The sequence below is a fragment of the Contarinia nasturtii genome, unplaced genomic scaffold (genome assembly GCF_009176525.2).
Source record: "Contarinia nasturtii isolate CC-2019 unplaced genomic scaffold, AAFC_CNas_1.1 Cnas_scaffold_2934, whole genome shotgun sequence".
Taxonomy (NCBI): domain Eukaryota; kingdom Metazoa; phylum Arthropoda; class Insecta; order Diptera; family Cecidomyiidae; genus Contarinia; species Contarinia nasturtii.
In genome coordinates this window covers 200,431-226,495 of record NW_022200251.1, presented here as the reverse complement: position 1 = coordinate 226,495, position 26,065 = coordinate 200,431, and the positions used below count along the sequence as shown (strand labels likewise).

General features: G+C 35.2%; 1 protein-coding gene across 1 annotated transcript; it reads left to right on the top strand.

The window, feature by feature from the left end:
• Positions 1-585: 585 nt before the first annotated feature.
• On the top strand, positions 586-23,820 carry LOC116349579 (uncharacterized protein YBL113C-like). Its single transcript, XM_031781083.1, has 4 exons — positions 586-3,111; positions 19,088-19,093; positions 20,981-21,081; positions 21,628-23,820. Exons 1-4 carry the CDS (start codon positions 1,662-1,664, stop codon positions 21,943-21,945), a joined length of 1,875 nt encoding a protein of 624 aa, XP_031636943.1. The 5' UTR covers positions 586-1,661; the 3' UTR covers positions 21,946-23,820.
• Positions 23,821-26,065: the final 2,245 nt, after the last annotated feature.

Here is a 26,065-nt window from a genome sequence, read left to right as displayed (position 1 = left end):
TGTGTGTTGAGTGCCAAGTACTTGTTTTGCACATGGAGGTGTCGCATATCCAATCAGCGATATCTGTTACGCCAATGTAAACACTGCTATTTATGTACATTTGTTGTGTTTTCTTGCTTTTTCATCTGCAACATTGTGCAATGTGCACACATAAATGTGCGATGCTTCTTTTTTTCTCTCTTCTCTTCGTCCATTTGATTATTGTTGCTGTTGCCCTTTCGTATTGCATGCTGCATGTGTGCATGTATATGTATGAGTGGAATCGCGTGTGCGAGTAATAGTGAAAGACTGTTGGTAACAAAAAAAAAAGTCGCAATGAATGAGGGATTTTGTGTTGTGTGTGCTCAAGTATGTTTGACCACGCCTGCAATTCGTGTATTCAATCAACACTCACTGTCGTTCAGTCTCTTTCGCTCGCGTATCCATCGATTACACTGAATATGTTCCACTCCACCACACACATTCATGCGTCGTTCTGTATTGAATACAACGATAGAGTGAGAGAATTAAGAACGCCCAGCCCTGCCGTTAAACTTGTATGCATACGTACAATGAATTTGATTTAGTTTAACGACGGCTGTTGGCTTGAAACGACGCGCATTTTCACTTGATTGCTCCGGTTATAAATTTAAATCACAATCTGTTTCACGGCCGAAAAATAGCGAAACAGACGCCGATACAAAACAAAGTAATACCGACGACGAAAAGAACGGTGTTTTTTTTTTGTTGTTATTCGTTGTTGGTTCGTTTATGTGTTATATTATTGAATTTGTGTTCTATCGGCTTTCGCTCATTCATTTTTACTATCGCTTCATTTGGCTGAATGCGATTGGTAGTGTCACGCGTTTTGACTATGATTATCGGTTATTACTGTTATCAAAACCTCCGATTGGTGTGTTAATGTTGATGTTGATTGTACTCGATCGGGCCGCAAGAAATGTGCATCGCAAACGTAATTCGCATACAAATGAGAGAATGATTGTCATTTCACATTTTTTAGCAATTCAATCATCACCATTTCGTTTAATGACACTGAATTGTGAATTTATGACAGCGACCACAATCGATCACATTTCGAACACAATATTCTTTTCACAAAATTAAACATAATGCGATTTAATTAGACACAGCCAAAATAATTCGATAGAAAAAGGATGCAAAAAGATCATTTCAATTTTTTCAAAACATTGAACACATAAACACGTTTTTGATAAACGAAAGAAATTTGAAAAAAAAAAAAAAAAAATCAAATAAAATATAAAGTGCAAAAAAATTAAACTTTCTAATAAATCTCTCAGTTGAAGAAATCGTTAAGGATTTTTGTTTTCTGGTTAGTTTTGCTCAAGTGATGTCAAAATTGAATAGGCCGCGTAATAGGTTTATCGAAAACCTGTCGCAAATGTAAAACTGCACCGCATCAAACCCGACGGTAAATGCATAAAACCGTGCCACTTATGGCGTTTTGCAATTAAGCGCAATTGCAATTGAAAGTCGTCGAAACAAAACAACAACAAAAAAAGAGTCTCAAATAAATAAACCCAAACACCATAATTAATTAGTGGTCCCGTCGCACGGTGTGCGCGAGTGCGCGAAAGACAGAGCGAGCGAGCGATCGATAGAGCGAGTGAGTGAATGAATGAATAGTTCCGTTCGCCATTTAAATGTTCATACAGAAAGGTGGTGATATGACAACGATAACATCGCATTCCTTGCCATTAATTCCATTGCAACCAAATCTCGCTTTGTTCGATAAGCGTTTGTCCGAAGATATTTGCACGATGAATGGTGTGGAAAGTGTGTTGCCACACAGTCTAATTCGATTACCATCACCGAAACGTGAACAAGCCCAAATGTCACCACAAGATTGCTATGGCAGTGAAAATAGTCAAAGTAATTCAATTTGTGATATGGATCCGCGATCGATACCCGGTTTTGATTCAAAATTTTCCATTGGCACACTGACGATGGACGATCGAACGAGCAGCGAGGTGGCCCGTTCAAATTCGGTATCGTCGTACAAAGGTGATAATAACAATAAAGATGACGACGATGAATATATGAACTATTGCAGTGATGACAGTGAATTATCGGTGGGCAAAGAGGTGGACGATGCCATCGACAACATACGACGAAACAACAATGAACCAAAATCTGTATCATCGTTTCGATTGAACGATACAAATGCGATCACACAAAATAATACCGCCGCACTAACGACATTGGCAACAACACCGAAATTGCCAAGCATTGTTCGTCCGAATCCAACGCGACAAGAGGAATTTTTACGAAAATCGCATATGTACGCCGAGGAAATAATGAAACATCAAATAAATTTCATGACAGTTACCAAAGGTTTGAATATTAGCCCAAGATTAAGTGATAATGCTTTTAGTTCGTATCCAAGACCAAATGAATTGAGCCCCATTCATAATGCAACCATCACGAATCCATTGAAAATCCATGGTTTTAGCCGCTTGCAGGCCTATGCAAATGATAATGATTTGGGTAAAAAATGGAGTGTTATCGAAGATCGAAGCGCTCGATCGCCAGAAGCAACACATTTTCGCCAAATTCATTCACATCTCAATGCAATATCAAAAATAACATCGGCTCTGGGTCGTGATAATAATACACGCGTTCAAATGACATCACCTGCTTATACTACATCACGTGAAAGCTCCCAATCACCACCATCGTCGAATGCATCGTCAAGTGCACGGCACATGCATCATAATCATAATTTTAATGAGACTAGCTTAAAATTTAGCATTGATAACATTTTGAAACCAAGCTTTGGACGTCGAATTACCGATCCGCTGTTAAAACGAAATAAACCGGCACGTAAAGGTGGCAATTCACATCGAACGGGACGAATGAGCACATCCATTGATTCAAATGCATCATCGTTGACAACGAATGACAAGAAAACATCTTCAGCCGATCAAACGGCAGCTAAAGCATTATCAAATTCCAATTCAAATGCAACCGAGTCGACCACCGATAAGACAAACACAACATCATCAACAACCACATCAGAATCAAATAGCAAAGGTCCATTATCGTGGCCCGCCTGGGTATATTGCACGAGATACAGCGATCGACCAAGTTCAGGTAAAATTCCGTTTTTATCTTCTCATATTTATTTCGTTAAGGTTTTTGTTTTTCATCATTCTTGAGTTTTACTCGCTTTCACTTCATTCCGAAAACTTTCTTTTAATTTAAATTTACAAGAAAATATTCTAAAAGTGCAAATATGTGTTCATGTCTAACAATCAATCATTCGTTATTTGATTTGTTTTCATTGTGTTTTTCTGTTTAAAATTACAAATGATAGCCGATAAACATGAGCACGCACAGCAGTAACTCCTCACATTAAGACAAATTTGATGTAGAAAGATTGACTAAAATCGTTTCGATTCAGCCAAAGATAAGAAAATAGAAATAAACAGTATTTGTTAATAGGTCCGTAAAGGTCAAAATGTTTGTTGTCTAATTGAATACACATATATTTCTGGGAACGGACGACAAAATCAGGCTGTGAAATCAAAAACTTGATAATTAATCAAATGGTTGACAGATTAATGTGAAAACAAATTATATTCAATATCTGTCTGGATACACACGAGCTTGACATACATGACAATATTTTGTATGAACGCCAATGAATCGCAGGATATTTTCTCATTTGATCGTATAAATCATAAAAAATGACTATTTTGTTCGCATAAATAAGAAGAATAAGAAAAAACGCCACACATGAAATCCATCCGCCTCATAATAACAAAGTGACCACAAAACTACCAGCTATTTTGTGTGTAATCTGTGGTCTATTGATGATTGTTCGTTGTGATGCGTTTATGCTCATTCGCTTCGGTTCATTACAAATTATATGTGTGTGAAACAAAAAAAAGACGAAAAAAATGTTGTACAATGACCTTCAGCAAAGAGTTATGCGGCACATATTTTGTCCTCATAATTTGATCAAAATCTTTGATTGTTTCGTTAATTTTATTGTTATTGTTGTTGTTATCCGTTAGTTATGCGGTTGGTCACCAATTGATTTGATTTCGATGAGCGAACGTATGTGTGCGCGCTACACAAACGCACGGACAACGAATACAGTGAGAACATTCAATACAACTCCATTCTTCTCTCGATCGATTGAAATTATGTAATAAAATTGAGGTTTATAATGATTATTGTTGATGATAATGATGGGACAGTGATCAAATCAGCGCATAGTGGCTACAACAATAAAGTCTCCAAAGCACAAAATGAAATAAAAATTAAAACAAAAAAAAAAACACACATACATACATGAGACTCAACTCGCACGAATTAAAATGTTTGTTATTCGAGAAGCCACTCATTCAAATAAACAATCGAAATTAAAAAAAAAAGAACAGAAAACGAATGACGATGATGATGATGAAGGCAAACGAAGACGAGTGACGAAGCTGACAATAACAAACAAACAGAACAGAGGGAAAAAACTGTTGAACATCATATAACAAGAACTCCAACTATATCGGAAGCAATCTTGAAAACAGCAAGCATACACGTAGAAATAGCAAAACCGAGAGAGAGAAAGAGGAAAAGAAAGAGAAGGGCAAAAAAAAATGATTCAATTCTGAGATTATCACCGTCGCATATGAAGAGATTGCTTCATTTTCTCTTCGCTCAATTTAAATGTTCATCTGGCTCTATCCATCCACTTCGAGTTATAACATCCAGTTTTCTGTGTTCAAAATGTTCTCTGTCTCTTTTTTCTCCTCTCTCTCTCTCTACCTCTCTTATCTACCTCTCTTTTACATTTCGTTTTATTATTTCATTAGCAATTCGCTACTCGAAAAACTAAACCAAACCACAGCCATAAAAATGCATATCAAGTCAAATAAAACAAAAAGAAACTACACGAAAATGTCAGATCGGTCCGCTAATGATCAGAATAATACTCTTCATAAAGACGAATAAATGATATTTTCACTTGGGTGGTCTAATGCGAGAGAGTGCAGCAATACCGGCTCGCGCGCGCTCACATACGGCGTGTGTTTGGGGCCAGCAACACACACGGGCCAGCGCATTCACTCATTCGGTACAAAGTGTTCTTTTCGCTTCATGCCTGTTGTCGTTGTTGTCGCTGTTCGTGCTGCTGCTGCTGCTGCTGCCGTTGCTGCTGTAGAAGCAAACCGCACAACAACACACCAGCACAAATGCAGTCAAGAAATAAAAGCCCAAACGATCGAGCTCGTATGCACTGATGCATGCAGACGAGTATGATTCAGATTCGATTGTGTTCGATCGAGAAATGTGTATGCATGATATTAACGGTCACTACGACGTTACATACGTCGTTCTTTTTTTCTTCTCTTCATTCGTGCAAAATTGACACCGGCTCATAAAAAAAAATGTGCACACGAAAATGCAGCGTCATAGTGCGTGTTTGGTGTGTAGAACTTTCAACAAACGGAAAATGCGAAAAAAAAGTGAAGAAAAAAAATCAACAACAATATCAATGCACCATAACCGTCGATTTGTTTGTTTGACCACATCATCTCAATCATTTTTATGCATAAGTCGTTTAGATCGGTTCATCTCCCATTGCAGACGATCGATCATACAAAAAGCGGCAACCAGTAATTTATCAATGAAACAAGAACTCGCCCAGACACACCAGATGAGTAAATGAATGCCTATTTAACTCTCGGTGTGTGTATGTAGTTGTTGTCTGCAACAAATGAATAACGAAAAGTGTAAGTGACCAAAGGAAGCATTGCACTGCAAATATGGCAAGCAGCATACGCGTTTTTTATAATCGTGATTTTGTTGTTTTTTTGGACATTGAATATTGCCATTCTCTTAATTTTTACAAAGTGGCAGACACATGATTTTGCCATTTTTAGTGTGCGTACCGGTCACAAGTATTTAGTCCAAATCAATGTACGGAGACGAGTCCGTACAGCATGGATTGAAATCAAATTTGTCGGTGTTAAAATAAAATCGATTGGACGTTGGTGACTATTTCTTTATTTTTCTCTTTCTCTCTTTCATTTGATTGCGTGTGCATATTTGTCACAGATGCTCGCGCCTCTGGGAATATTGAATGAAAGACCACATTCCGTAACAAGTTTATATGCACACACTCATTCGCAAAATTCGCAATGTGAAATACAGTTTTGCCATTTCAAAAAGGGAAGATATATATATATTTTTTTGCCATTTCGTAGCGTCACAATGTTTAGAGCAACTGAAAATAAAAGAACAAACGAAAGCCACATGTTTGATGAACAACAGTCGTAGTTAGTTCCCTTCAGTCCTATACGCTCAATTTAATTTCAAGTTAACATTGCTCGATGTGTGCATAAGCAAATGCGTACACACACACACACACACACAAAATACCCAGAGACCCACCAAAGTACGAAGAAACCTCTATCTGTGTGTCTGAACTGGACTGAATGTTTGAAGAGAGAAATATACCATGTCAAAATTTAAGCAGTCAGAGGAAATTGAGCTCTTGATATAAAATATATGACAAATGATCAGTGTGTTTGTATGTTTCGGTAGCGCTGTGTGCGTGTGTGTGACTTATGTGTGTTCGTTTTATTTCCTTTTTTCATCAGATACAAACATCGTCCACATCACAAATGTTAATCTCATTCAAATTTAAAACGATGTGTACACGACACTCAACCAAATCAAATACACGAACTCTATTTAAATCTTCAAATAAACCTTAAACACACAGAAAACGAGAGGAGAACAAGCTTTTTTTTGCTCTTCAAAAATAAGATGATCTTGTGTTTGGAATCAGTGTACAACTATTCGGCCGAATTTGAATGAGACAACGACCGTATGAATTTGTCGATCCGTTCTCACTCATGCACCACAGGGAAAAAACATCAAAAAATTATTACGGTGATCGCTTAATTGCTTACTTTCGTGGCCACACTCTTAGTTGAATTCTCCGTCTTTCTCACATTTTCTGGACACTTTTCTTGCATATATCGTGCATCCATTTATTTTTTTGGATGAAATCCAAAGTCGATTATGTCACAAAAATTGTTGTTTGGAGAATAATATCTCGGATTTGTGTGTTCTCACTCAGTTTCTCTTTCTTCTTTGGCCGAAACGTTTGGCGTATGGAGAGGGACGCATTGACATACTGCAACGTTGATTGAAATCCCGAAAGCACCAAAAAAATAAAACAAAGCGTGAATGCTTACTAAGAAGAAGAAGAAGAAACAATAGCACAGAATAAATAACCCAAAGGGAAATTCAAATACCAGAAGAGATATGATAATAAACCGTTTCTTTGTGTGCACGAATGCGCACACCCACAATCAATATCGCATTCGATTTTCGTGAATTTTTCTTTTGCTTGAGTAAATGAAATTCATTTGCTTTTTCTTACCGTGTTGATTTTTTATGTTCATGTAAATATTTGCTTCTAAATTTATGTATCTTGGCTACCTGTTCGATCGCATCATAACACATTCGAATGAACCACCAACTGTTTATATAGTCATGAACTGCGCTTTTTTTCGACATGATATTTTTCACTTCTTAAAAACAACGAAGAGCATGGCAATTCAATGTTTGTTGCGTTGGGAAATGTCTTTAAGTTTGTTGTTAGCACTAATTATTTGTAAAATGGATTTCATTGAGAACAAAGTGAATTGAGATCAACAAAGTGCATTGAGGAGTTCTCTCTCACTACTACCGGTTCTTTTATCTCATAAATGGTGTCTTTTGTCCAAAACAAACGAGCCACGGGCAAACATTGATGTTCACAATCAAATTCATTCTACATCGTTTCCATTTCAAGGTTAAACGAATCCATTCGAATGAGCTTAAGTTATCTTATTGTAAAAATAACTAAACAATGTCAACTCATCGATGATGGCTGCATTGTGCGTAAAAACTGACTTTTTTTTGAAAAAAAAAAAAAAAAAAAAAAACGCATTTAAAGTGTTCACACAAATTTCGTATTAATGTATTTCACACTTATTTATCTCACATTTTAAATTGCCACTGCACAAATTTATCCGGTCATTTACGTCAATGTTCAACGTTTTTAAATGATGATCATGGTGCGCTTCTTTTTTTCAAATATATTGAAAAGCAATTAGGTGATATTTGTGTTGAGAGTGAATGAGAACGGTTGTCGGAACGGAATGCGATGCAAGAGAGGCATGATAGGCAGGCACAGTTAAATATTAGCAGGCACCGTATATATTTAGGAAGAATGTAACGAAACAAGTGAAGTGAAGGATACAGTACAGAGATGAAGAGACAAAGCAGACAGAAAAAATATTACGAAAAAAATCTGAAGGAATGACCTACGACAACAATGGACCGAATTCATTTTCGGCATGCACTTTACATGCAACCAATGCAAATACCCTGCCGGGAGAGAGACAGACAGAAATACGGTAACGATGAGTGTACACATCACTGTTTAATGAACATTGAAGGACAAGTTCATTCGGACAATGAGCGAATCGAATAAATAACTCTTTTTTGTAAACACGATCCACAATAAACCAAACATACTGGCCGATTCATATATAAAAATGAGCAAAGTTATGTGCTGAGTAAAAATAAACATAGATTTTCGATATCAAGTTTCAGTAAGAAGCATGTTTACAATCGAAATCAAATCGAAGAAATGTTGATCTAATAATTAGCATCTGCCGTGGATATTTCTTCGTTTGATTGTCACCCCGTATATTTCCTAATGCTCTTTCTCGCTCGCTCTCACTCGCATACACACTATTGCTCACTCAATCCGTGCCGTAATATGTTCGGTACACACATCATGTGAACATAATTGAATTTAAAAAAAATTTAACATTTTATATATATTTTTCATCAACCGCTTGATGCTTTTATGCGTAAAATGTTGCAAACACGTTGTCTGACTGGTGTACACGCATTAAATGATGAACATTAGAGGATCATTTAGCCGGTGTGCGATGGCAAAACTGTTGTATTTTTGCGCACCTATGACACGCGCGCACTTGCAATCACTTTTCTCACTCTTTCTTCCGTTTTCTGTCTCTCCATTTCTTTTAACCCATTCGCTTTCTTCGAATGGTTATGCTTTATGAATTCTTTTTTTTTTTGTATCCATGTTCATAACACTTCAGTTCAATGCGTCTCTCTTACAAAGCTGTTTTTTTGTTGCTTTATTTTTCATTTTCGACGCTTGTAAATATATGCATGATAGTGTTTCCGTGACTCCATGCGCTCTGAATTAATTTTGAAGTGTAGGTTTTGTTTGTGATAAAATTGAGATCGCAATGTCAGAGTGGAGTTTATTATCTAACGATGTTGCAATTTTATCATTGAAGCCAACCAAAAAAATGTGTGATTAAATAAAAAAAGAAACAAAATATGGTTTTATCGAATGACTTATGGAAATAAGTTTTATTATAGAATCTGTGTGAAATATAAAGAACTAAAAATTCGTTTTTTTTCTCCTTTTCTTTATTTTATTTATTGTACACAACTGTACAAGAATCTGCACTACTTGAAGCGTGCAAGCTAATGCAGACATACGCGCGGCCAAAGCACACACACACTCACATTTTCATGTAACTTTCGTTCATCATCGCAAATTGGGTGGTCTTTTTATTGTTGTTGTTGTTGCTGTTGTAGCTGTTATTATTATTATGTTGCGAAAAAGCGTGTGCGTGTGCGGCCCTACGAATATCCATCCATCCATCCAACCATTATTATTATTATACACCACGTTGCATGGCATTTTGTGTGTTCATAAAACACAAACACATACACAGCCTTTCCTCTCTCGCTCTCGCACTCACCGGTGAAACTCTATTTGAAATATAGTTATAAAAATTGACTCAAGTATGAAAAAGATATATACAATTTCAATACAGTGGGTATTCTGTTTCTCTGTTTGGGCCAACTTGAATACTTCCGTTTTGTGACACTATGCGACTAGGCACGTAATTTCATGCCATTGTCGTGTTCAATAAATTGAAATAAAAGTGCCATTGTTCGACGCATTGAATTCGTTTCATTTTTTGATCTGAATTGGGGTAGTTTAAATCGATTTGAGTGCTGAGCAGCGATATAAATCGAAACCAAACCATTTTGCAAAAATTTATATATTGCCCACTCAATTTGAAATTCAAAACGGGTACGTTGAACGAAATGTTAATGGGTGAATGTGTCGAGTGAATTTTTAGAATGAAATTGAATGCTGGAATGTGAATAAGAAAAATGTCCAGCTCTCGATTTAAAAAAAAAACAACATTTCAACAAAAGAAATGACAAAGTGTTCAAATTTCAATTGGAAACAGTACAGATTTGATGAAGAAAAAAACACCAACAGCAGAGACCGCAGACGAAGATGAAATATACAGAGAGAGAGAGAACGCGAGCGAAACGAACGGAGATAGAAAGAGATATAGCCAAATGAAAAGGCAACCCGACATCGAATAATTGAAATGTTTATTGCAATTAAATGGGTGTCAAATGTAATTATGCTATAAAGAAATCATTAAAATTAATGCATGCCAATGCTCTCCCGCCACATGTAAGTGTTTGGCGGTTTTATGTCTCTGTTCGGCACATAAAATGCGCGCTGTGTTTTTCTTAACATGTGAGTCCGGATTCCGGTGATGTGGATGTGTGTTTTTTTGTTTCATTTGTTTGTTTATTGTAGTTGCTGTTGTGAATACTGCTGCTGCTGTGTTGTGTTTGGCGCACCGTTTGTTTGTTGTTTCGATTGAAAATCGATTCAATGACATGCCGCTTAAAATTCGAAATGTTCTTTAATTGCAAACCTTGAGCAAATCGAATTGAAAACAAATCGCCATCATAATCGAATATATGTACGATTCGCATTTTTTTTTTGTTTATAAGTTTCGTATTTCAGTGCGTTTGGGGAGAGAGATAAACAAAAATCTGTCTCGATTTGTTGAACTGGAGTAAACGAAAGGTAACGGACTGCGTGAATCGACTTTATGGACGGACGGCTTGCATTGACATGGCGCGTTTAATTCTCTTTTTTTGTCTTATTAAGAAAGGAGAAGCGAATAAAAACCAAAAAACATGCAGATGGATTTAAACCGATTATTTTATTTGCTTATTTGACATAATCGTGATTATGAGACGATAGGAGCGCTTGTTAATTGGCAAATTTATTAAGATTCGATTATGATAATGATTTTATCAATCAATTCCGATCTCTGCGAGTTATAGTATATGTTTTGATAGCTCAAGATGTAAACAGATACGGGCAGAGAGAGAGAGTGAGAGAGAGAGAGGGAGAGAAAGATTGAGTTACCACCACACGATGTGTCGTGTGTCGGATCGGTCACTTTGTCAAATGAATTACGGCTTATGGTTTTTTTTTCTCTCTCGGCGTTTCTTGAATCGTCGGCATCATTTTCCGATCGTACCGAGACCACATATCTGTATGCAAGAATAAAAATGTGATATTGGGCTTGCCGTTTGGCTCTAGATATTAACACTTCCAAATGATAGTAAAAACAAAACAAAAATTACACAAAAGAGTGAAAGAGAGAAATGAAGAGCTGAACATAAACACTCTATTTTGCTTGCTGTCTCTTCTCTCGATTTTGTAAATGAATTGACAGTAATACGTTAGACCTCCCAAAGTTAGTTGATTGCCCCTGATATTTTGCATTGTACTCCTCTCTGCGTATATAATATATTACATGCCTTAGCGTTATAGTTGGTTTTTTCCTTTGCTTGTGCCTTGAATTATGTTTTTATATCTTTTTTTAGTCATTCTTCTCTGTTGGCATATCAAAATGTGTGTAGTTTTTCTTCTTCGCTTTTATTTTAGCAACAGAAAAAAGGGAAAAAAAGTGAAAAAAAAACAACAACAACCAAAACGGCATACAGAAGAAGTTTTGTGTTGGCAGTTTCGGACGTGATATCTTCATTAAGGACTGCTGTGTGACGTCATCGTTAATCTTTCGTTCATCGTTTTTGATTAAATCGTTTGGATTTTCACATAATGCGCTATGGCATTGCGATGTGGTCATGTGTATTTGCATTGGCGATACATTTGCGTGTTGGCGCACAATATTTCCTAAGAAATATACATACATGCAGATTATCGCTTAAGCGCGGCCGAGCCGATGTTCTCTTGCTTATCTCCTTTCTCTTTTTCTCTCTCTCATCTCTTCTTTCACTCAAATTGATGACCTTTTTTCTTGAGCTTTATATTGATCGTTTTTTTAGTAGCTAAAACTTTGCTAGATTGTGAACGCGAAGATCCAAAATGATGAAGAAATTAATGGCACGTATTTGTGATCAATGTTATTTTGATGGGATTTTGGTCGTTTGTTCTTAGTCACAGAGTTTTCAATTGAAATTTAAATACTGGAAAAAAATGATTATTTGTTTTTTATTACTGTCAGTTTGGTCGTCGTCGCCGCCTGTTAAATTTTGATTTTCGCCTGTAAATTGCGCCATGCTTTCAATGAATGATTTTGTTCGATACCGAAAATTTTTCTTCGATGGTACATTTTGGATTCATCCAAGTCACAAAGAAATGAATTGCCCACAAACGAAGTAACAACATAATATAAAAAAAAACAAAGGAAACACAAAGAGATAAATGTGCATGAATTTAACTGTTTTCCTCTCGATGATGTGTTCGTATTTATTTATTTATTTTTTTTCGGGTTCTTTGGCTTTTTTGCGATGCTGATCATGATCACCGGATAAGCTTCAATTCGTACGCACGTATAAAATTTAATTTATTACAAGTATATCTTCTTTTTTGAAGAAAAAAAAACGTCTCCATATTTTATTTTATATATATTTTGTTGTTATGTGACTCCGTATTCTTTTTGTCATTTGGCCATTCGCTTCGTTGATTTGTTCATTTCTCTTTTTGTTTATTACTTCATCCATATGCTATCGTAGTGACAATGCATATATTCACAATGCAACGCAGAGAGAGAGAGAGAGAGAGAGAGTGCGAAAGAGAATGCGCGCGCGCGTTGCTGAATCATATGGTCATTTAATGACTTTTGCATCTTCACTATAATTTCAGAATTCTTTGACTTCTACCAGTTATCCACCAATTTATTATATTCATGTTCTGGTTTTGGGTCGTCTTTCTTTCTACCTCTCTCTTTCTCTACCCCTCTCTCTCTGTCGCGCGTGCATTTGTTTTGTGCATTGGATCATCGACTCTAGTTGAGCCATCGCCTTTTATTCAGCAAACGCATAAATTTTAATTTGGAATTTTGTTAACCGTTTACAGTTAATGTTCTGATCCAAACGCAATTCTTATGCGTTTTGTCTTTATTTCGCGTTCACTTGAAGTATGTTTTTTCTTTGTTTTCGTTTGTTTGATTGAGCGAAAAGCCAAATCCGTTGGCCACAACAAAATCTGACTGACTACAAATCATTCAACAAAAAAAAAACTCAACATTTTAAAAAGAGAGAAAGAGACAAAACAAAACTTATACCGTGTGGCTAAACATGACCGTGATGAACTTTATGTGTTCAACATATTTTGATCTCGTTCGTGTGCAGTTTGACCTAACGATTTATGAAGAACATGTTCTACACTTTGTGATCACACATAAGTCAAATTTATACGATCTTAAATTATTTTGAAGACTTTTTTCCTTTTGTTTCTATCTCCACGGATAATAAATTGCTCATTTCGGTGATAGGTATATGTCAAATCGTTTTTAAAACGTTCAACGTCTAACGACGAAGACAAAAAAGTAAATACAAAAAAAATCACCGATATTCAAAAAAACCGGGGAAAGGAATAAAAAAAAACTACACGCCACCGAGTTGAGAATCTGGCCTTCAGAATCCGACCAACCGAATAAACAGATAGACAGAAGGAGAGAAAGAAACCGATTTTGGTTTAATGTGCGTTGAGTTGAATATGTGATTGGATTTGATATTTGCGTTGATGACTTAATTAAACCGCACAATCTCCATATATTCACCGTGTCAGTCGTTAATTTTTATTGCGTGTGCTTTTTTTCTCGTTCGTTCGTTTAAATTCAGTTCGTCGATATTTGGTTGGCGTTGTTTATATGCGATCCAAATTGATCCGTTGTTATGGCTTAACGGATTAAAAGACGTACAGTTGGCAGTGTGTTTCTTTGAGTAAACAAAGATGTCATAACGTTCAATTGCGCCCGAAAATTTGTTCTACCATTCCTGCCCAACAGGCCAATTATTATTATTATTTGCAGCATAATAATAATAATCAAATCTTTACCGCGAGCCTGCAGCCATGTAATTGCAATATTGTATTGGGGCAACATTGTTTATAATGCAACATTGCACCTAATATAATAAACGGCTATTCGCATCGACTAAATTGCTTTTAAAATATGAAGCTAATAGTCGTGTGTCGTATGCATTCTTTTTTGTATTCGTCGTCGTCATCGTCACAAACTACACTCATTTGATTGAATAATGAAGTTATGGTTTTAGATTATGTCTTTGTATAAGCTAAAATAAAAGAGTAACGAATGAAGCGAAAAAAAAACACGCACGACAAGAAAAGTCATATGAAAAAAACATACATAATTCAAACATTTTACAATATATTACGAATTGAAATGCCGTGAACATGCTTAATTAGGCCCCCCGTGTTGGATTATGTGTGTGGGCTTCGTTCTGCTCACTCTCTTTCTCTCTCTCTCTCTCTCAATCTAAAAGTCTCTCTCAGAACAATATGTGTGTACACATGTATGTAGCGAAAAAAAAAACATACAACACACGGTGGAAAGAAACAACGACACCGACGACGCCAAGAGAAAGAAGAATAAAAAAAAGGCAAACGCGCGCGCGACTTCTTCGCCATATGAGCACGATTGAACGTGTGTTAGTTTGTATTTGTGTGTCTTTTTGTGTGTGCATACGAGATCTCGCGTATACTTAAATCGACGGCATACGTATAAAATGAATGAGACAGAGAGAAAATTTAGTGCAAATTAGAAGCATGGAACAATAACGAGCCAACTAATACACTCAAACACAGCGAAAAAGCGGTGTGTGGATGTGCGTGAATGCCCATAGGCCGGGTGCGTTTCCAACGTAAATGGAAATGTGTAAAAAAAATGTATGTATGATTCATTCATAAGTTGGTATCAAATAGATCATCATCAAAGAAGTAAGCTACCGATGAGAAAAAAAGAAACAAAAATAAGAGTAAAACAAGAAAATGAATCAGTGTTTTGCTGTTTTTTCCCTTAGTCGTGTGCATTTCTTTCTTGCGGCTATTTGTGGCTTTGAACCTTATTTGACTTTAATGATCCTTTCAATCGAATGAATTCCACATAGATTCGATGTTACACCCGGTCTCGATCGGTCGGTCGGTTGGTCGATTCACATGATTAAGACGCATCGCATTATAACGATATGTAGTGTATGTTGTACCTTGACCTTTGTTTTTGTTGACTATGTGTTTTGACGCCAAATTTTCACATTATACATCGCATTTGCCAAACGAAAAGCAACGAAACAACAACAAACACGGAAAAATTGATGTGAATAATGCCTGAAAGTCATGAGTGTGCGCTCGCATCCGCACAACCACACACCAAATTCAGTGTTACTCATTCAAAAATTCTTTCAGTCTAATTATTGTTTCATCAAATCTCATCCATGCCGACAAATCATGCCAACTAAAAGGCGCACAAAATATGTAAATTGGTTAGCATTTTTGTGAGCCATAAACAACCTCATTTCAAAAATTCAATTTACAATCACACACATTTCACAATGCTATGCAGAGTGAGCGAACGCGACGTGCTTGCTCAAACATATTTGATACATTACTCTCTCTCTCTCACACACACACACACACACACACACACACACTCGAACCGACACCGGCACACGATAAACAGCTCATTTCCCATTTTCTAAAAATACACATACGTCTATTATATACTCGTACAATACGCCTTTTTCCATATGCAAAACAATTTTCTTACGTCTACGATAATTTCTCGTCATGTGGATTGAATCTTTTTGCCCCGAATAAATAATTCGCTGGCCGTTCGTTAACACACAATTGTCGGAACTTGAAAAGGTGAAGAACACGCAAAAAAGCGCGCACACACACACACACCAACAGCAATAAAAACGAAACGAACAAAAAAAACTACAAACAAATGTTCAATTGCAATAAAATGACGGGTGCTAACACCACAAATCGAAAATCACTGAACACATTTCTGGTTTCACATTGAATCTTCTGCTTGTAATCCTGTAATTTAAATTCAAACATAGTAAATGACTAATTTTTTTTTCAAATCATTTGGCTACCAAAATTGCATTTCATTTTCTCAATTGTTCGATTTCATTGATTTCCTTTTTGTATTTTTAAACACCCTCACGTTTCCGCACGCATGCACGCATACATACCTACTCTCACTTCTTGTCTGATGAGAAATGCAAAGTTTAAAAAAGCATGGAAAAAAAAACGTAGTTGTGATTTTAATTGAATATTAAAAATTAGCTCGGGGGATTCAGGGCAATTGAGTTGTTTACAATTGCATGGCGCCATCGTTTCACTTCGCTACTCCAATCCGCTATATGCATACGAGTACATTTTTGCCGAAGAATGTCTACGAACGTTTAATAATAATCATTTTTATCTCTCGTAGAACGATATTGTAGATCCTTTATTAACGCCCATAAAATGAAACCGACTGATTTTTACAGCAATTTCAAAATCAAATGAAGAAGAGGACCCGCGACACAAGCATCGAACTCTCTATCTCTTCTGCCTCTCTCACTCGCTTCATTGACTGTGTGGCACAATGTTACATGGAATTTAATTAGCAATAAACACAATAAACCCAAATAAAGGAGTTCTAGACATATCAACACAACGTCGACACATAGACTTTATAACAAACACCAACAATGAAAAGAAAATGAAACGTAAGCGAGAAAAGAAATTACAGCAAATTTCGAATGGGATGAACTGAAACGAAATAAATTTATGTGTTTTTTGTTCGCATTGTGCGATGTGTATAAATTGTAACGTCGAATACGTGATGTTGAACTATTCGAAGGGCTTAAAAACTGGTACATTGTGCACATACACCAGTCATAATGGTCGAAATAACAAACGAAAAGGATAAAAAAAAATCATTTGTTTTGTATCAAAAGCCACACTTATACAATCACACGACATGTGTGTACGGTGTTTTTGTGTGTGTGTGTGTGTCAATGAAAACGACACAATTTTCGAAAATTGAGTAAATAGAGCTATATAATAATGTCTTGCTTCATAGAATTTTCTGCAATCCATTTCAATTCACATTTTGACGATCGTGACGTGCACTCTACGGTATCGAGGGTGTGTTCATTGCTAAAATTTAATAAGGTTAATTTTTTTCTTCCCGTTTGTTTCACGGATGTCACACAAAATGAAATTGCAATTGTAATCATGAATGAAGTATCGCGAATGAAATGTGGAAGGACAATAAAAATGAATACACACAGAGAGATAGAGATAGATAGAAATGGATGGAATAAAGGCGAAACGACAAATTAACATCGGGGTTAAACCTCGCCGCCCCTTATTGCTCTACAAAAATCTACATTTATTTAACGTATTTGAACATGTACTCTATCGAAGAAACACTCAATTAAATGTCGCCTCTTTGTTTGGTATTAAAATGATGTTACTGCATTCAGATAATTCGCTTAATGTTCTTGCTCTTAACTTTGTAGTTCACCGAACAGAAGAATTTCAATTCGATCGCAAATATGCAAACCAATGTACGAATGGAATTTGGCAAAGTATATTTTAAATGAAATTCATGTTGGTTCGTTTTGCTATTTATAATGTTTTCGCTTAATGTTTATGGGTGGCAATTTGCTGAATTCACGTTCGAGCATATATACTCTATATATTTTTAATGGCAATAATTTTTGTGTTTTGTTGGTGTAGATTTTATTGCTTCGTAGTCCATGGACGAAAATCGATGAGTCTATTAAATGTGTGTAATCGATGTACAAACACTTTTTTAGCTGTTCAAAAATTTATTTGAAATGTACATGGCATGAAACATAAGACGACGACGTCAACGCTGAAGGCGACAGACGGCCACAATCAATTGATATTGTGTAAACGTAATGGCTCGAATCAAAGTACAGCCAATAAAGCACCACACGTTATCTCATGTTCACACTCTTAAATCATATATAAGGCAGTGTAATTGCGTGTCGAAGGGAGAGAAACGAGAAAAAGAAGAAAAAATTCGCTACTTCACCATCAAGTGAACGATAGAATAAACCAACATAAAAAATGCATCGTATAACGACGCCAAATGGTAATCAGCCAAGTAAATAATGGGCCAAGAGAAAGGGTGGGGGGGGGGGGAAGGGTGATAGTAAAAAAAAATACATTGTTTATCTTTAGATTTGTCAAATGTGTTTTGTTACACTTCTCTGCCTTTGACACGCTCTGTTTGTACAAAATTAAAAAAAAAACTGCTCAAACATACGTTTCGAATGCGATAACAATAAATGATGTTAAGATTTTTCTCGTTTAAAAAAAGGGTGATTTCTCTCTTTTTAAAAAAATGTTAGAGTAACCATCATCCCACAAAATGAATTAAATTTATTGGTTCTGTGTGTAAGGTGTGCCGTACACCACACATTTCTGAATCCATGTTCAATACAATATAGCAGCGAAAAATCAACAAATCAACCGTTGGACTAATCGATTACTGGTGCTAAGCAACACACATCAAATATTGCCGATTCGATTTCATTATCATTTTTGAAGCGATGTTTGTTTCTCTGCCAAGCGGATGGCTCGGCTGCGTTGATGAAATAAGAAATTTGTCAATTTTGAACACAATAACAATCAAAGTGAATCATCAAAATTTGCACAAGGGGTGCAACATTTTGACAGGGTTGCAATTGTATTAATTTTAAAGCGTTGATAATCAATTAAATGTTAATAATACTTGCCTTTTCTATTTCAAATTATTTCTTCTTTATTCACGCATTTTAACTTACGAATGACAACAAATTTAAATAACAAATCCCTTTTCTTTTCTCATTTCAGGAAGAAGTAAGTACACCTTTACAAATCACCAATTGGAAACAACGAACTAGACAATACTCTGGGTTTGAGACACGCACAATTCTTGTCAAAGTTATACAAACTATTCGACTTTGTTAACCAGATCCACCCAATTTTGATTTGCTCGAAATGAATTATTTAAATGGGTTCCTCGCTCTCTTTGAGGCGCACACACAGTCATTGCAAACATTTCAGAAATCTCGTAAAAAGAATCTTAAGAGCTACCTTTACGTGCAGCCTACATGACAGACTCCAAAACATTTAAACTCAATAAATCATTCGGGTGTACGCTTTCCGTCAATGAACAATACAAACAATATTACATTCAAAAGTGAAACGTTTTTGGTTTTCAAAAGAGTGAACATGAACACATTTATTTAACCTTTACAATAGTTTTTGCGATCTTTTTCTTAGGAGAATTGAATAGAATTGTAGATAAAAAGAGTTAAAAAGTTTTGTATGTAATATTTTTTACAGTTCGGTTCATTCGAACCACGTTAGGTTTTCATCAATTTCCTACTAATTTATGAACCCCTAAATTTTCTCCTAATTTATGAAATACGGCAATTTCGGCGTTTTTTCAACGATTTGGGGTAAGGACATAATATAATTTGTCCCATTAAAATAGAAAGATGGATGTGTATCAGGCATGGCTTCTGGAGTTGGCGATCCAAGGGGGGTAATTTCAAAATTTTCCAAAAATGTAAAAGAATAACTTTTTCGATTCGGCCTCGCACAAATTCAAAAATGCATTTTTGAATAGTTCATTCCTAGGAGGGGGGTGTCTCAGAGCATTTGCCTTAAAAAACCCTAGCAAATTGAAAGATTTTTCTCTTCGCCCAAAAACCCTAGCAAATTGAAAGATTTTCCTTCGCCAAAAAACCCTAGCAAAATTGAATATTTTCTCCCGTTTTAAACAGTGAAAAAAAAGGTCTCGCGAAAATACTTGGCAAATCGAAAGAATATTTGTCTCGAAAAAATTAAATTTCTAAGGGGGTAATTCCCAAATCTGTTCTCCAGAGGGGGTAATCCAACCCTTCGGACCCCTGCTCAGAAGCTATGGCATCAGGTTTGGTGTCAATACTTTTTCCAACTTTCATCTGCATGTGAAACATTGAATATTCGATGGTATTGCCAAACCTCGAAACCGACCGACCGAACAAAAAAAAATGTCGATATATGAATAGGTAAATATGTCTTGCACTAAGAGTCAGGTTTAATGGTGTTTTCGTCTCTAGTTTAAAGATTCAAAGTGAAAATTCTTGAGATTTTGCACTGTTCAACATAATTACATATATTCGGTGTGCGGCGTACAAATATTATAAATGAACGCTCGATTAAATGTTGCACGAACATTTCGAAAGTGCTTCTTTTACATCTTAAGACGATCTTCTCCAAAACACACAATCTTTGAGTTTCTCTTTCTCTTTCTTTCCGTCTGTCTACTTCATTCCGTCTCCAGACGCACAAATGAATAAGATTAATGAATTTTTCTCCGTTCAATCGGTCCAAAATGACTGAATCATGACACGGTAAAGTTTTATTAAAAAATTTCATTGTAAAACATGTAAGCGAGTCCCTTTCTCTTTCTCTTTCTCTCGCGTGTCCGCTTTTTCACTCATTTGCTTATGCTTTTGCGCGTATATGCTCTACTTACGGAATATTAGTGGATTTTGTGTGCCTTCGGGACTAAAACATATCAATCAATTTCTTTCGTTAAAACTGCAAGTTAATAGTTTCTTATTGCTTCAGCTTAATCTTTCGCTTAATTGCTGCGAAAGTGAGAATATTTGCGTTATACTCAGACCCGAGCATATGTCGAGTGCATTTCAAGTATTTGGATGATTTAATGTTGTATTGTAAAATGATTTGCAGGTCCACGAGCCAGGCGACCAAAAAAAACGACTGATAAAACTGTAAACGACGAAAAGCGACCAAGAACTGCATTTAGTGGTCCACAATTGGCCAGACTTAAGGTAAATAAAAACGGCTTTTTTCTTCTCGATTTGACTTTTTTGTTTCAATCAACCGGCTAAGCCTATGAAGAGACAAAATGCGAATTCCCCTCATCTGTGCCATCTTGTATTCCATAGTTGAACTCAATTTAGTTACAATGAATTGAATCGAAAAAGAGAAAAAAAACAACAACAGTAACATGGCTACATAGATCTGTTGACCAGTGAGATACGTATAGCAATGGAATGAAAGAATGAAGAAAGCGTATATGTGTATGTATGCATCAGCACGCATAGATGTACAGCTCTGTGTGGCCGTGCTATTGTTGTTGTTTTTTCACTTTTTCATTTCAATGCTACAGAATTAAATTCAGTTTTTGCATCTAATTCACACTAAAATCAGATGGCGCTCATTAGCGAGATTCGCAAAAAAAAGTCTCCAATCTCATACAAATATACACCGGCTGGTTTCAATACATTACATTTATAAGAGTAATCTAGAAAAAACTCATCGGTTTTTCGGAATGTTTTTGTTTTAAATCTGTTTTTATTCGATTTGTGCTATAGAATGAGTTTGCCGAGAATCGATATTTGACTGAACGTCGTCGTCAACAATTAAGTTCGGAATTAGGTTTAAATGAGGCTCAGATAAAGATTTGGTTCCAAAATAAACGAGCGAAAATAAAAAAATCATCGGGTCAAAAAAATCCATTGGCATTGCAGTTGATGGCACAAGGACTTTATAACCATTCGACGGTGCCGTTGACGCGAGAAGAAGAAGAATTGCAAGAAATGCAGGAACGAGCCAATGCCGAAGCGGTTTCAACAAATATCTCAAATATCCAATCAAATGAGCATGCAGACGACGATGATGACGATGATTGAAGGAAACAATTGGTTCACCACTGATCGCACTTAATTCAGTCTAGGTTTGCGTAAATTTTCGTCACAAATGAAGGGAAAAAGAAAACAATGCAATTCTCAAACAGTTGGTACTGAGCGGCGACGAAATAAAAATGAAACATGTACAAAATGGCTTGCATAAAACCATTAAAATAGTGATAAATTACGTATTATTAGGAAAACACACATACACAGTGAATTTAATTGACGGCCGAATTCTTTGTAAATATATAATTTAATGAGTTGAGAGAGAAAGAGAAAAAATTTGGCGTAAATTAATTTAATTGTAATTGTAAATAAATACCAAAGCAATAAAAGCATTTCATTTTTTTTTGTTCGTCGGGACGGTGGGATCGCATGGAACTGATTGTCTGAAACAAAACAAAAAACTAAATAAATAATAAATTTCTCGATTGTTTGCAAATGCCAATTTACTTCACAGTTTCTTAAATCAAGAAATCAATTCGAAAGATTAAAATCACATAAATTACCAAACTCACATTGAATTCAACAAATTTCATTTTCCTCTCACGTGTTGCATTCGTCGATCTCTTAAAATAATTTTATCGAAGTAATTTGATTTTCCACACACTAAACAAAGAAACAAAAAACCGATTTTAAATCGATATGCATATGGTTGTGTGAAATGTGTCATCCCATAAATGCATTTGAAATTCAATGCGGTGATTTTCAATTGAAAATAAAATGAAATAAATGAATATTTAGCGCACAGTGTAAATTGCGTGTGCGCCCAGTGTGTTCATAACAAAAGAGTTTCCATGTACGCACGACACATATTTCATGTGCAGCAATCTTTCAAAATATTTAACGATCAACACATTGTGTTTAAAATTTAGATAAGAATAGCAATACCAATGTTTTTATATATACATGTATGAAGCAGAGAGCAAGAAAAGAACAAACCAGAGGACTAAACAAAATATATATGCATCCTTACCTATATATACAATGAACATAACAAGAAAAAATTATTGAAAATCAACGATAGAATCATACGCCTTACATTTCGTAAGATAATGATGCTTATAAAATAAAATCGTAAAAATTGAAATGTGCATTTCTCGTGTGTGTATGTGCCAATCGCATGACATCGGAAAAATAAAATATCAATCGTTTTTGTGGGAGCAAATTCGATTAACATTTTTTAATATATTCGTCATTAAAATCCCGACCATAACAAAATTCCATTATGAATCAACGGGATGAAAAATATTTTAATCTCGTGTCATTTGCTGAAATTGAATTTTCCCTCATATTCCTCTGATTCGTTCGTTTCCAATGTTCCTTTTCCCATATTGATTCGTTTGGTACGCATTTTATCCAATAGCCATTGTTCTAAATCAACTTTTAAAAAAAACCAGTCAAACACGATAAAAACGTTCGATTTCTATGATGAACAATTAAATGGAAATAAACGTGTGTCATTTGCAATTTTTAACATACAAACAAACATATATACAATATACATATATTTATTTTTTAGTGAAATTATATAAGACAAGAGCGAACCATTTCATGAGTTTGCCAAACAACTATTTTGTACAGATTCAAAATGCAAATGTATTCGGAAATGCAATAAATAACATATATAAAGTTCGTTTTTAAGAAAAGAAAAAAAAAACCTAGCAAGAGACTCCAATATGAATTACTTAAATAAAAATAGACAAACAAACAAAAAAAATCATCGTTTCAAATGTTCAACATGCGAAGCATACAATAATTAACAAATAATAATAATGTTCATTGTGTTTTTAAACCAATCCAAGAAAAGTTTTTAAAGAATGCGTTCGTAGATCGAGTGACAACAATATTAGAAATTATTTCGACTTAGAAAATTTATTAATTTATCACAAACCAATAATTATAATATTAATAATAATAAATGAATAATAATAATATAATTATCAAAAGAAGAAGAAAAAAGAAAGAAAACAACAACAAAAAGTCAGCAAAAGCTGTGAAAACATTTATTTTCAATTTTGTGTGAAAATATATTGCTATATATACAGATAGATTTGAAGCTGCGATTTGAAGAGAAAACTGTTTTATTTGATTGAATTGAAGTGAAAGAAATTAAGTCTAAAGCAAAAAAAATATACACAATATATACAAAATAATCGAATTTTCGTATTTATTTTCAGTTAATTGCGATGAGATAGTAAAAATTTCACCAAATGTAATTGATTTTCATTCTACTTTTTCACACATTTATACTTTGATCCCTGTTTGTATTCATATTTCATTCGAAATAGTATTGCTCTTGATATACAGATAAAAAAACGCGATTCATTCATTGGATATTGGCATGCATTAATAAAAGAAATACTTCGTCTTAAGGAAATAATACCCTATGCCATTTATATTTTATTATTACGATGTGAAATACATACAAAAAAGTCGTTTGCTTCTTGAATAAGATGGCCATTTATTGAGCAGTCCATCAAAGGACGCAACGGTAAGTATACATGTGCGCTCCGTGCATACCCGTATATGGTGTACAGACACGAATTTAAATGTACGCCCAATACGTTATTATAATTGCACAATTCAAGCCCAATTGCTTTTGGTTTAAAGCTTCCACCATCAGTGTGAAGGCAAACAAGGTCGAACAAAAAGGTATCCAGCTGAAGCGCAGCGGTAAGTATACAATAAAAAAAGAACTCTACCTTAATTTTCTTACTTAATTAATAGAATTATTCACACCATTTGCCACACTCCTAAACATCCAATAACTAAAACAGTTGAAAGCGATTACTGCGCGCTCTCGCTCTCACTCGCCAAAACGGTAACCAAAGTGGCTAAAGTGTTGGGTTTTCTGAGAGCGTGTCGAAGATCCATTATAGCCGGTCGATTTTCAATTATAACCACATTTTATTGATTCGAATCTTTGCCGTTTCGGAAGGTTTTTCCGTTGTTTGTTCTCTTTTTTTATTATTATCACACACACACATGCCACTTCAATCGATGATATCGCAATGGAATTGTGTCAATCCTTTGGTATATTCCATTAATATCTGCTCATCGTTTTTCACATGCAATCGCAATTCTGATATTTCCCAAATAATATAATTCTTTTTTTTAACTAAGTTCCATTTCGGTGTCCATTTGTAATGAATAAACAGTGGCTGGCCGCACGCTTGGCAATATAAATACCGTATAATATGTGTGTAATAAAATATTATTATATTATCAATATTGATGTGATGCGATTGATAATCGAAACACAGAAATCATAAAGTATGTACACGCGCGGCGCGGAGGGATTCAATCTTAAACGATCATTTAATTATACATATAATTGAGTTTGAAAAATTTATTGCAATTTTTTTTGTATTGTTTATTTTCTTTAATATAATTAATTTCATCATTGATTCCAATCGCATTCGACCCCATCGACACACGATCATCAACGACTAGCGCGCGCACATTTTTAATCGTTATAAAAGACTATCAAGATAAGCAAACGCAACATTGTCGAGTGAGTGATTTTGATTAGTTCGAATGGCCGTTGATTAAACCTGATAAACAACATGTTAGGGCAAAATAGTGTGCATACAAAAAAACGAATTCGAATTACTTTGAAAAAGGTAACAAAAATTATAATGCACACTTGAATGCTTCAATACCAAATTGAATGTAACACGTTTAGGAGAGAGAGAGAGAGAGAGAGAGAGAGAGAAAAATATACGTGGACGAGGTTACGAATCTAAATGGCATGAGAGATTGAGTTGAAAGATCGAATCGATTGACATCTATCAATTCTCAATCGCTTAATTCGTTTCAAAGCTCACTCAATATTAAGAACTCAGATTTCAAACGGCTCGACCGACAACGCTGCAAATACATTTCGATCCAATACAGTGGCGGCAACACCGCGCGTAAACCGACTCTGTTTTAATAATAATTGTATAATAAATTAAAATGTATATACATTTGAGGCACACTGCGTTGAACAGTGTTTGTATGCATTGCGTTTTTAGACGGTAGGCGCTTTTTTTTCTAACTACCTTGTTAGAAAAAATCATACTATATATAAAAAGAGTATTGTACTTTATTACACGGCAAACCGTATTTAATTGAA